The 12728-nt window shown below is 44.7% G+C and overlaps 1 protein-coding gene across 1 annotated transcript; it reads right to left on the reverse strand.

Annotated features, from left to right (window-relative positions):
- Nucleotides 1-1928: 1928 nt before the first annotated feature.
- On the reverse strand, nucleotides 1929-12302 carry inhbb (inhibin subunit beta B). Its single transcript, XM_085384953.1, has 2 exons — nucleotides 11350-12302; nucleotides 1929-4659 (listed from the first exon to the last, which is right to left on the reverse strand). Exons 1-2 carry the CDS (start codon nucleotides 11735-11737, stop codon nucleotides 3833-3835), a joined length of 1215 nt encoding a protein of 404 aa, XP_085241079.1. The 5' UTR covers nucleotides 11738-12302; the 3' UTR covers nucleotides 1929-3832.
- Between the last annotated feature and the right edge of the window lie 426 nt (nucleotides 12303-12728).

Consider the following 12728-nt stretch of genomic DNA (forward strand, 5'->3'; position numbering starts at 1 on the left):
CACACACACACGTATGTGTTCAGATAAACAAAAAATATATAATGAAATAAAACAAAATCGTCTGACATAATGTAACAATGTTTGGTCTGAAAAGGAGTAGGAAGAAGTATGAACATACTTATTACCTCAAAAGGTGAGGTAAATAGAGGCAGAATGAGCCTCCTGTCTTAGATTTAATGGCATATCTCCGTAGAATAAAAGTCCCTCTAGACAATATCTTGAGGCTGGAAAAAAAGGTCAGGATTTTATCACCTCTAATGGAGATTAAAGCCATCCTAAGGATGGTGGGTATAAAACCTTCCTTACCATCCAACAATCCCTTTGTAGAGGGTACGTGGGCAATCAGTACATCCCCATCAACACATGTAATGCATTCCTCCAGACCACGGAGACAAACACAAGCAGAGGAATTCCTGGCCCCGGGCGATGAATAATCATAAATTCATTAGTGAATGCGGCCAGGGCTGATTTGGAAGAATAAGCGCTGCTATTGCGGCGATAAACCAGCTGACCCTGTCAACTTGGCAGCTGTCATGACCTCAACCTGTGACGGTTTTAGATGTGGGAGGGCAAGGAGGACAATATTTGTTTAAGCTGATAGCTCGGGGGTTGGAGAGGCTGCACTTGTGTATGTGCATGTTTGTTTAAAGGTGCCTTTGGGAACGTGCGTACAGCTCCAGTGATTATCGATGCCAAAAGCCTACAAAATACGCACCTGTAATGTGATTTTAAGGGAGCGAGTGTGTGGCCCAGAATGCAGCTCTGCTTTAATGGCCTGCAGCTCCAGCTTGGCGTCGTTAACATTCCAGCTGTTTTGATTTTGGCATGCACTGGAAAGCATGACAAGACAGCTACGCACCTCCCTGCTCTCTGCACACGTTGTCAGGTTCCTCCAGTAAGTATTAAACAAAAAAAACTCTGTGACAGATCATTTCTCTTCTTCACCTGTCAGTCATACACCATAACACTGATTTGTTTTCATAATTTGTCTTTATAGAGAAATGTTCTCTTGCTCTTCAAGGTTATTCTCACTCCTACGCGGTGTTCCAGGTAAAAAAGTTACTTACACTGATCCCTCCCTAACGTGCTATTTGCCCTGCAGGTAAACAAATCTCATTGCGCTTCCTGGCAGGTCCTAATAGACACATTTAGAGCAATTATCTGGCTGATGTTTTAACAGGGACATGTGATGTGTTGTGATGGAGGCTCTGCAGAAACATTATTTGAAATCTTGCCGTTGGTAGGTGTTGGCACAGACAGACAGACATTCAGGCGGGCAAGCCTTGTGCTGTTGCATAAAGTGTTGACACATTGTAGCAACTGCAGACCTACGCTGGGAAATAGAAACATTGTGATGCAGAGGGAAACAGGTCTGATGTAACAGCCTGCATGAGCATGTGCACAAGTATCCTAAACTAAAACAACACGCCGTGCAGACAGATGACAAATAAGCACGGCAACAGACTCTGCAGCCAAGGAGGAATCGGGCAGGTATTTGAAGGTTTGTCCGCTGGCACTCGCTGTGGATGCCACTGAAGCTGTTAATCATGCTTGTAATTACTGTTCTACAGCTCCAGCTTATGAGAGACACTTGGTCCTGGCAGGCGACAGCAGAGAAATGTTTTATGTTTGAACCAGTGGAGACAAAGATTGAAATGTGCTCATGTTTTTCTTGCAACTTCAGCCTCACCCTTTTGTTTAGGTGGATATCAGCCTAAAGCACAGAAAAGACTAAAGCACAAACCCAACACTTTCACCCAGGGGTGGAGCCATAGGGGGCCACCCGTTACCAACAACAGTGAAGTCAGTTAGGGGGCCACACACACACACACACACACACACACACACACACACACACACACACACACACACACACACACACACACACCATAGAACTGTTACAACTAGAGTGTTTTTAGCGAAACATTTAGGTGAAGAAGTTTTTCTACAGGAAGAGTTTTTCTTTTATTACTTTGAATTTTCAGAATAAAGTTGAAATGTGGAGGAAAAAAAAACATCTGGTCCATCAAATCAAAATTACTATTTTGACTCTATTCTCATCATTTCAACTTTTTTTCTTGACATTTTGACTTTATTTTTGAATTTTACCTTATGACTGGTCCCAATGCTCCTTAGCAGATTTAACAGCAACAACAGCAACAACAACAGCAACAATAGTAGTAGTAGTAGTAATAATAATAATAATAATAATAATAATAATAATAATAATAATAATAATAAAATATATTATGAATGTTGTCATTAGGCAAAAACAGTCACACTTAAAACATGATGCAGAAAGGAAGTTAAAGTTACAAAATATTTAAGAAAACATTTTATTTTACATAAACTGTACAGATGACATTTACTGGACTAAATGTTTCTTAGACAGGAACTAAAGTAGCATTTCTTATTAAATAGAAAACTGGAACAAAAAATAGAATTAAAGATGAAAAATGAAATGTTGCTCATTGTACAAAACAGAGAATGAAAATAGAGCTAAGACAGGAGAATCAAATGTCGTACCCTGATGCGGTGGTAGGCCTTTTACAAATGATCACAAACGGTATTTTACACAGTGACCCGGCGGCCTTGCCGTCCGAGCACTACAGCTAAAATCGTGGCCTCTTTGGTTCCATTAATTAGTTAAAATACATCTGAAACAAAATTCAAATTTACTTCTATAAAAATAACTTTTCAATGGCAGTTTTTGTTTCGCTAAATCCGCAACTTTTCAGTGCAAACGTCACAACAATCATTCGCTTTGGAAAGGAAGCGAAAGATTACATTTCAAGTATTGATAAAGAGTTGAGGACTGAAGAGAGAAAGAAGAAGAAGAAGAGAAAGAGAGGGGGAGAGGATTCAGTCTAATAGCATGTTGAGTATGGGTATAGGTTACTATACATTGCATAGCTCATGTGGCACTTATTCAGCGATAGGACAGGACACTCAGTACCCCTTGGAAGGCATTTATTTATACAAGTGCTATTCAGGGTGTGCATTTCAGTTTCTGCAAGTGCTGCACTGCACTGTGGTGACCCACTGGGCCAAAACTAGAGTCTCCAAGTCTGCAGACTGGCTTCTGCTGAGCCTCAGGGGGAAGGAGAAAGCAGTTCTCTCTCTGTCAACACAAGAGTGACGGCCACAATAACGCCAGCAGTGGCGGCTGCAGAGGTGGCGGTGGGGGCTCAGTGGAGGACTTTGTTCTGCCGCTGCGCTGCTGTGAAGGCTGTAATCCTGCAAGGCATTAAGCGCTGCCAGTTTAACTCCACCAGAGAGGACAGCCAGACTGAGTCTGTCTGCATGGCAGGGAAGTGCTGGTGTTCTGAATTGTATAAGCTGATGAACTGTCAGTGCTTTGTAAAAACACAAGTCTGTTATGTGCTCAGAGTACTTCAGAGGGTTGGAGGAGCAGGGCAGGGGGCGTGTGGGCAGTGAAGCCAATCATGTCACTTTCCTTAAGCGCTTGTTTTGTTTTGTTTTAAATCTTCATTTACGAGGAGATGACGGGCCATTATTTTTTAACTAGAAATGGCAAACTAGAGAAAAGTATCATTTGGTGATAAGCGTTCCCTTCTCGTGCCGCCGCTGACCAACGAATGGGCAGAATGCGGGCGGCAAGCGTGTCGCTCACTCTGATAAATACACACGCCTGTGCTGACACGTGCAAACACACGTGGACACAACAGTGATACTTGCTTTTGCTAGATGGTACCAGTGTGTGTTGCTTGCACATACAGTAGGTATAGATATATATGTGTACCGTACAATAACATCCTGTTTGTACAAAAGGCCTTCCTGACAGTCCAGATAATGACGGGCCAGTGTGGACTCAGGCGCAGCCACACTCGTCCACGATCATATTGGGCACGTCCCTCTTGATGATGTTGTATTCATCGTCAAAGTAGAGCAAAGACATAGTACTGAGCTTGGTGGGGATACAGCAGGAGTTTACTGAGCCCGGGCTCATCCCCCGCATGCGGTACTGATTAACTACCGCAGTGTGGAAGGATGAAGCTGAGCCCGGCACGCCTGCCATGTAGGCCGGACAGCTGCCCTCACAGTAGTTACCGTAATAACCTGCTGGTGCAATGATCCAGTCGTTCCAGCCAATAAGCCGGAAGTCTATGTAGAACTGCTGTCGACAACACAAGCCCCCGCTGGTGCCATCACAGTCAAGCCCCCGCTTTCTAATGCGGTGCTTTCCATCCAGCTGTCGTGCACGCACCACCAGGAAGGGCCGGTGGGATGGGTCGCCGGGGTCCACCAGAACAGGAGCCACTCCAGCTGTCTCACAGTCCTCACAGTGGATCTCCAGGTCCTGTCTCCGGCTGCCCTTCCCAAACACTGCCCGTACCGCCTCAGATAGCGGGAACGTATGCCAGCCGCTGCGCTTCAGATCCACCCGCTTCTCCACCAGAACCCAGCGACCTGTTCCCCCTCTGCCGCCTCCACCTCCTGGGCTTCCTTCCATTCTGCTGACAGCCGTGGCCTCCTGGTAGTGGATCTTGACTGTCACTTTCCTCCTGATGCCCTTCTGAGGACCACCTGGAAGTATACGGAAATACAGCCACATGTTGGCCTGGGACACGTACAGGTTCTGGTTTCCCTCGTTGGAGATGAGGAAGTACAGGTTGGATTTGGAGGGTGTTTGTTCATCTGTTAGCAAGAGAATAAACAGAAGAATTTATTACACAGAGGTAGAATTTTTAAGAAGGTAGACGACAGTCTCTTTTAGTCAGTTCAGTGTGCAAAAACAAAAATAAATGTCTGACTCAAATCATAGGATCCAAAGCTGAGGACCTTTCAGCAGCATTATATTGTTTTCAGTTTGCTCAGTGCTTATGAAAATGCTTCAGCAGTTATCACATGGCTGTAGTTTGTAATTTCAGTAAGTGATATCACATCTGATCCAAGAGAGATAGGCGAACATGTGACAGCTTAATCATCTTCTCGACAATTGAGCATGGGTCGTTGAAAGCCATGACAGGCTAGGAGGTCTTTGTTGTGCTTAAACCAAGCGCACTTCTGTGGCTCCAGGAGAAAGGTTACTGACCTACAGACTGTTTTCTACGCTCACACAAACACACAAACAGAGAAAGCCCCTGAGAAGGGCACAGCTTTGTTTCCACAGATCTGTTTTCCCCTTGTTTTCTCTGTTAACTCTCAATGACTGCATCAGGTGACCTCTGTGGTAGCTCCTGATAGGCCAGCGGTAACAGGCCAGTTCTGGGATCAGGCCCAGTTGGCTTTAGGTCCATTTTTGTAAGTGACAGGACCAAAAAGAAAAGAGAGCGAAAGAAGGAAAAGGGAGGAGGAAGATGAAGGGAAGGAGGAAGGATAGAAGTGGAAAAGTTGGGAGGGTGGCGGGCATGGCTAAGGCCTGCGGGGGGTTCACTGAGTTCGCTGTTCGTGCCCAACCCGAGCCCCGCCTCCCACCCTATGCTACCCCTTTGCACCTCCTTCCAGCGGGAGCACCCTGAGAGTGACAGCACAAAGCCCTGTGTGAGGCAGTGAGAGAGCGCCGCGCTGCAGCCCACCATTGAAACGCGTGGCGTTCCAGCAAAAAGCATGATGAGGCAAAAATAAAAGCCATTTACATGACACTGGCCACTTTCTACAGCAGCACAATGAAGAGATCCTGGGTGTCTAAAGGTGGCGCTGGGCTCTCTCTGGCACTACTTTTTTTTTTCAGCCCAATGATGTCTTCCAAATTACCCTGAGGTAACTAGAAAGGTTTCTGTTTCAGGAGATTTGCCACAATGTGCTCATGCAGAGCTTTGAAAGCAGCTAAATTACTTTGTTTGCCCACTGATTAGTGTGTGTCAGTGTCAACAGGTGGCCACCAAAGACGGGCCTCCTCTTTAAAGCGCCTGGTGCCTTTTCCTCCATTAAAGTGCAGCTTTACCTTCACACAGGGGCCTGTTCAGACCAGCTCTCCACTCTCTAGTACGTCAGCTGGTTGCTCACACAAACCCACCCATCCCCACGGTAAGCAACTCTCCACACAATCAGCCTGTGGCTAAAATATGACGGTGCACAACGAGTACACGCTCAAATCGACGCAAAGCCAGCACCGTGAAGGAATCAGCTGAACAGCAGCTCATGCAAAGACCCCTCAGGGCTACAAGTAACTAACCTCGCCTCAGTCATCACCGTACGTGCCTTGACAGCTCTGAGCTCAGAGAGAGACGGGCATCACACAGTGACAGGCTGCAAAATAAGACATCTGTATGATCATGTCCCATTTTGATTCCAGGCCAACCTATTCCCCAAAGAGATGAAATTCAGGTGTAGTTAACATCCGAGATCAAGTCATTGCTGATATTGAGAAGTAAACCTAAACCATAACCCACCAACATAATACCTTACACCAACATAACCCTAACACTGTATTCTCATTTTCCTGTCAGACAGTATTCTTTTGCTTCATTTGGCTTGTGTCGTATGTATTAACCTTCCGAAATGCAAGTGCAATATAGGTGGTAACTCAAACCCCACATTTTGGAGAAAGGTAAAAATGTGCTTTTTCTTTTTTTTAATTTGGAAAAAACAAAGCATGACTATTCTTCAGTGTGTGTAATTTGGAATTATATTTGAACCAATTGCAAAGAAAATAAATAAATAATTTGATTGCCTGGGTGAGAATTAGGGTTAGTGTTGGGATCATCACTGATGATGGGTAACCCTCTGGGGTCTGAGGTCTAAGTCATCATTGGTGATAACCCTAACCCCTATGTTTTACAGAGGAATAATGAGACGTTAGAGAGACTCTTCTGGGGAAAATGTAAATAGTTTTTCGTGTGTTTGAGTTACAATTGTTATTTTCTTTGTCCCTTAACTGACAAAACTTCAGAGAAGATTTGAAAATAAAAATTGTGTTTGTTATACAAGTATTGTTACAGTTTTTTTTGAATAAATAACTTAATTACATGATCAAACCATATGGTACTATGACTAAAGAACAACTAAACAATGGGAGAGGGAAGAGAAGGGTTATAAAGGTTTGGGACAGAGAAAGAGAAGGGATTAAAGGTTAGGATGTAAACGGGGCTAGGGACAAGTTGGGAAAAGTATGCACAGAGGGGTTTAGGTTTAGGAGTATTCAGAGGTCACATTTGAAATCTTTTGCCAGAACAGTTTGAGGAATTTTTACACGCTGGATATCACTGAGCTGCTTTTATGCTGTAGCTGCTCAGGATCTGCAGTAAGCCTGTGACTAAGCTTTAATTTCATTACTCATGAATCTGTCTTTAAATTGGTTTATCAAATTTCCCAGAGTGATATGATCAAATCACAATCTAAGACATTTTCCCAAGATTGGCCAGTAAGGAAAGTGAATCTTCAAAACTGAGATAACCATGGTTAAGTACTAAATTATTAACGGTTTTCTGCTAGTTAGTTCGTGTTTAATTCATTAAATGGTGACGTTCTGCCTCAAATGGAGAAACAGTAGGTAATAAAACTGATGAATAAAATCATAAATAAACCAATTTTCTGAACACAACAGTTCTATTTTTTTTTAACTTCTTAACTAGGGGTGGGCAAGAAAATGATAAAAATAATGATAATAACATTTCCTTAATCACAATCTGAGATATGGTTAAAATAAAATTGATAAAAAGCAGCTAATCTTTGAGCTACTCAGCCGTACACAGCAGTATGACAAGAGTGTGAGTGACATGAAAGAGAAAATGACAAACGTTAACAAAAACAGTGTCATCGACACAGACATCGGGCGTTTTCCACTAGAACATCCGAGGATTCCGGTGGTCTGTGAAGACATGTTGGCCATTTCAAATCTGACAAAGAAGCAGAGCAGCATGCGCCACAAACTGTTCCCACAAAAGCAGGCAACACCATGAATCGTTTATACAATCTGAAGCAGTGGCATCAGTGCACAGCTGACCTTTTACCTTCAAAATGCACACACAATCCAAGACTGTATACAAACCAGGACTCTTTCTCTGTGTAACATGCTTTTACAGCAAAAGCCAAAGAGTGTGACACAGTGACATCACAAATGCATTACATTGTAAGACATTACGGCAGCAAGCAGAGTGGAAAATGTTGGATTTAAGCAGCGGATCCTTGTTATCTGGCTCCCTGATCATAAACATTTAATATCTATTAATTAATATGTATTAATCCATCCATCCATTCGCTTCCGCTTCTCCTTTTCAGGGTCGCGGGGGGTGCTGGAGCCTATCCCAGCTGTCATAGGGCAAGGGCAATATCTATTATATTTTATATAATAGCCTCATATCTACACTTTGGAGTGAACAGAAACCTTTAGGCTTCACAGAAATAGTGATTTGTTTTGTATCATAATATAGATCAATTTCAACTGATATGAAAAAAAAATGATCTTGATATGATTTTTTTTCCACATCCAGCCCTGCTTTTAACAGCTACCTGGGTTATGGTTACATGAACTTATTTTGATGGAATTTTCACTTATTTGCATAGTTAGAGGGAAATAAAACTCACAGAAAAACTGCAAAAAACTGCATTTTGACAGAGCTGATCTGAAAGGTCATGTCTTCTAGTTTCTGAAGTAGCTAAAATGCCACCAACCCCTAACCCTAAGTGGTTGCCCTGTGACTTTGTGGATGGTAAAGGGTTAAAATCCACAGGAAAAATCGGCAATGTCACGACAACTGGCAGGTTTAATCTGCCACTACAAAGGCATGAATGGACTTCTGCTTGATATCAAAGGTTTTCAAGTGCTGAAATAAGCCTGAAACCACAGCGTCTAACGTAGCTTCTACCTGTAGACAGGTGGCATATGTCTGATTCTCTGAGTGGAGCATTAACAATCACTCCTTCAGTGTCATGGACCATATAGATCCTCGCGCTGTAAGAGCATACATCTGAACACTGCATGACTTATTTCAGCTGAGGTTCTTTAGGAGGAATGAACTGTTCTTTTCATGCTGTGTTACAAGCAGCTTGGAGCTGGCCTGGACACGCCTCGCCTGACCCCACAGTGGAAAAACGTTGTTAGTGATTATCAGCAGGCAGGACACCTGGGTGGGCTGTTTCAGCGTGTCTCCACCTGCGCTGCTGAGCCAGGGAGGAGGCTGTGGATGGAGGCAGGCAAGTAGGCAGGTAGATAGAAAGCTTCAGAGCTCATTACTCAAAGATGCTGTCGACAAGACCACACGGCGTGGCTCTAACGTGTCATATGGCCGCCACCCCTCAGGCCTCAGCTCTCAAGGAATTCCACACAGACCGAGGAGGCGTGGACGTGAGACTCTGGACTCTTGACCAGAGGTTAAAGCCACAAATGTGCTGGACCTGCTGCTATTAAAGCTTTACCACAGAGGAATTTTTAATCACTGTGCATAAATCATTTATAGGATCAGGAGCTATACAGTAGCAGCCGATCCCACTGACTGAAACACACCCCGCTGAGTGAATGTGGAAAATGGCTGGAGCAGGTCCAGGAGTGCCATGACTGACAGCTCCTCATGAAAGAGCAGTGTCCTGCAGTAAACCTGCCAACCTGATCCTGTGGAGGAACTACTTAGTGACCTCCCATAATGAAGTCTTAATTCTGAGTTTTGGACCACTTGTCACAAGTTCACTGGGTCCAAGCAGTGGCAGCGAGCAATCGAGAAGCGCCCATCTGAACTTCTCCATCCAGCGCTTTCTCTCTCGCCCTCCCTTCTTCTCTGCCCGTGTTCCCCGCTTCGCTCCTGTGGATACGGGACACCGAATCCCTCAGTGAGGGCCCACGGGAGCATGTCAGGGGAGAAGAGAGATTGGCATCCCCTCCCTCACCTGCCCGAGGCCACTTGGCAGACTCTGTACCACTGTGCTACCGGAGATAAGGCACTGCGGTTAACCCTGCGCTGACGGGACACAAGCTGACCCCACAGAAAAACAAAGCACACAAACACCTATCAGCATCCATTTACTGGCTCTCTGTTGGCTAAACAGATGCCAACTTCACCCCCCATCTCGCCTTGTTCTAAAACAACAATTCAGGCTTCCTCATCTTTGGGGAGGGACAAACTCCCCTGGCTTCAGAGCATTCTGGAGACCTCGCCTCTAAACCGTGCCCTGGCTGGCAGCATCCGATCTGGGGGGCCTCGAGCCAGCTGGCCGGGAGGCAGACGGGGTCTAGGGAGCAGGGACCTGAGCCAGCTCCATGGTACAATGCCACACAAAGGCTCAAAGGTGTGAGGAAGAATAGAGCGAGGAAAAACACAGAAGTAGAAGAAGAAGCAGCAGCAAAGGAGCCCAGCGAACCTTTAAAGCTTTGCAACGCTGCAATATGGGCACACACACAGACACACTAACAGCACCAACAGTCCCATCACCTCATCCAACCCAGCATGGACTCAGATGTCTCATACATTATTCTGAGCAATTTCTTTTGTTTTCGCTGCTGTTTTTCTTCTCCATGTTGACATGATGTGAACACACAGAGCTCTTATAATAATTGCCCGGCCTTTGTTGCCTTGTCATGAGGGCGCTCAGATCATTCCCAATGGAAGGCAGGAGCTCACAGTCCATTCAGGCTAATTGTAGCTGCAGAGCCAATGGGAAACCTGTGTGTGTGTGTGTATGTGTGTACAAAGCATCTTATTTTTGTGAGTTTAATTTTATGTTTCCTTTCTCTTAAACTAACAGTTTGTGCTGGAGACGTGGTACTCACAGCACCAAGTGACAATTATTCCATTCTGTCGATGATTTTGTTGTGTATATGTGTGTGTGTGTATGTGTGTTTTTGAGGCTGTGTGTCAGGGTGTGTGCGCGCACAGGAGGGTGTGTGTGTGTGTGTGTCTCTTTAGACTTCTGAGAATTAGTTAGATACACATTCTTAGAGGAAGGGATAAATGGCCAATTGAGGGACTTTGTCCGTATTTAAAAGAGGGCTTTATACATTGGAGTATTGAGTGTGAGCTCAGCTTTGAGATGAAACTGGATTCAGAGGTGCTTTTTTTATCCCCTAGACAACACAGGGGGTAATTTAAGGACTCTGTCTTTGGTTTCATTTCTTCTGGATTTCCAGAACAGGAGGATTTAAATCAGCAGCCAGTGTGACGTAATAAGATGATGAAAAAATGACGGCTGCACCAGATTCCGTGTTTATGGCTGGTTTATGGCTGTTTGTTGTGGCTGCCTCTGCCGCTTAAAAATAAAATTGATATATATATATATATATATATATATATATATATATATATATATATATATATATATATATATATATATTCACCTGCTAAGGATTGTCAGTTATTAACTCACCTGGTGCCATGCTGCCTGTTAAGACTCAAAGGGTGAAAGAGTTCAGGCAAGGGTCGAATTAGACATGTGCAGTGAATTATTGATTAGTACCTGATTCTGCGAAGCTGATGATCTCAGATGTCTCCGCCTGAACCTCGTTGTTGAAGGCAGCCTGCCCGTCGAAGCTGGGGATCTCCACCCGGCCGTCCTCTCGTACTTTGCCGGCGTGCAGTCTCCTCAGCGCCGTCACCATCGCAGCCTTCGGGATGGGATGGGTGATGTTGGGTCTCTCTCTCATCTGTAGCCGGTTCAGTATGTGCCTCTTTACCGCCTCCAGGAAATCTATGTTCATGCGCTCCGACTGATCCGGCCCCCTGAAGCCGCAGGACGCGCACGACTCCTGGGGTGAGCTTTGAGTCTCTGTCCCGGTCACCGAGCTGCTGCGCACGCACAGCACGCACGCAACTAAACAAGACAGTGCCACACTATAAAAGCTCATTTTAAAGTTTATTCTACAGTCCAAACGCTACGAAAGAAATTGTGAATCTTTTAAAAATGCACACCGAAATTTAAGCGACTTTTCATTTACTAAAGTTCCGGGAGAAATCATCCAGTGAATAAATCCACTGAGCATGTGTTTGTATTCCAGGAGACTAAACGATTCCAGTCATTGTGCTTCCAGCTCGTTATCCAGCAACAAAATAAAAGTTCATCTCTGTAACCGAGAGGCGCGCACGACAGTTCTGATTGTTGATGCGCTTCTGTCAAACCACGCTGCGTTCAGACGCGTAATCTGCCAAAACAAAAGAGCACAAGTGTGAATAAAACCCCGTACAGGCGGCTCCTCTCCATTCAAGCAGCCTGCGGAGACTCCTGTCCCGCAGCTTCAAGCAGAACGCGAGCGCTCCGTGAGTCCCGAGTCTTTTTGTGTGTGCGCCGTGCGCGGGTGAGGGTGGCAAGCTCCCGTGCGTCCTGCAAGATTATGCTCAGTGAGACCCTTTCCTCTCTTTGCAATCACGACAACAGGGGCTCCGCACACCCAAAGTTTTTATACAGGAATTCGTACACCACGTGGGGATTTCCACCAACAGCGCGCAAGGGATTATTACTACGTCTAAAGATCCACGACTGTGGGACATGGTTTTATTATGGTAACACGGAGGCCCCGGAGCGGTTGCATAATTTTTTTTCTCCCTCAGGTCTTGGCAATATTTGACTTACAGCCTTCAGTGTGGGTGATCACTTGATATCCAAATGTAGGAAGTTTTATAACGGCCCCTTTAGCGGAGGTACCGCGCACAGTCAGACCCCCGAAATTAGTCATTTTAATTATTACTTTCTAAAGATTTTTAAACGTTTTAGGTTTAAAGCATCAAACGTGTGTTTCCACACAGGATTCGAACTTCACACAGATTACAGCCCATACAGAACCATTTTCAGTATCTTTGATTCATTCACTTGTGTTTGTGAGCTATAGAAAAAAATAATAG

Source organism: Rhamphochromis longiceps, linkage group LG16, assembly GCF_057381845.1.
Source record: "Rhamphochromis longiceps isolate RC_006_pf linkage group LG16, R_longiceps_female_GT1.1, whole genome shotgun sequence".
Lineage (NCBI taxonomy): Eukaryota > Metazoa > Chordata > Actinopteri > Cichliformes > Cichlidae > Rhamphochromis > Rhamphochromis longiceps.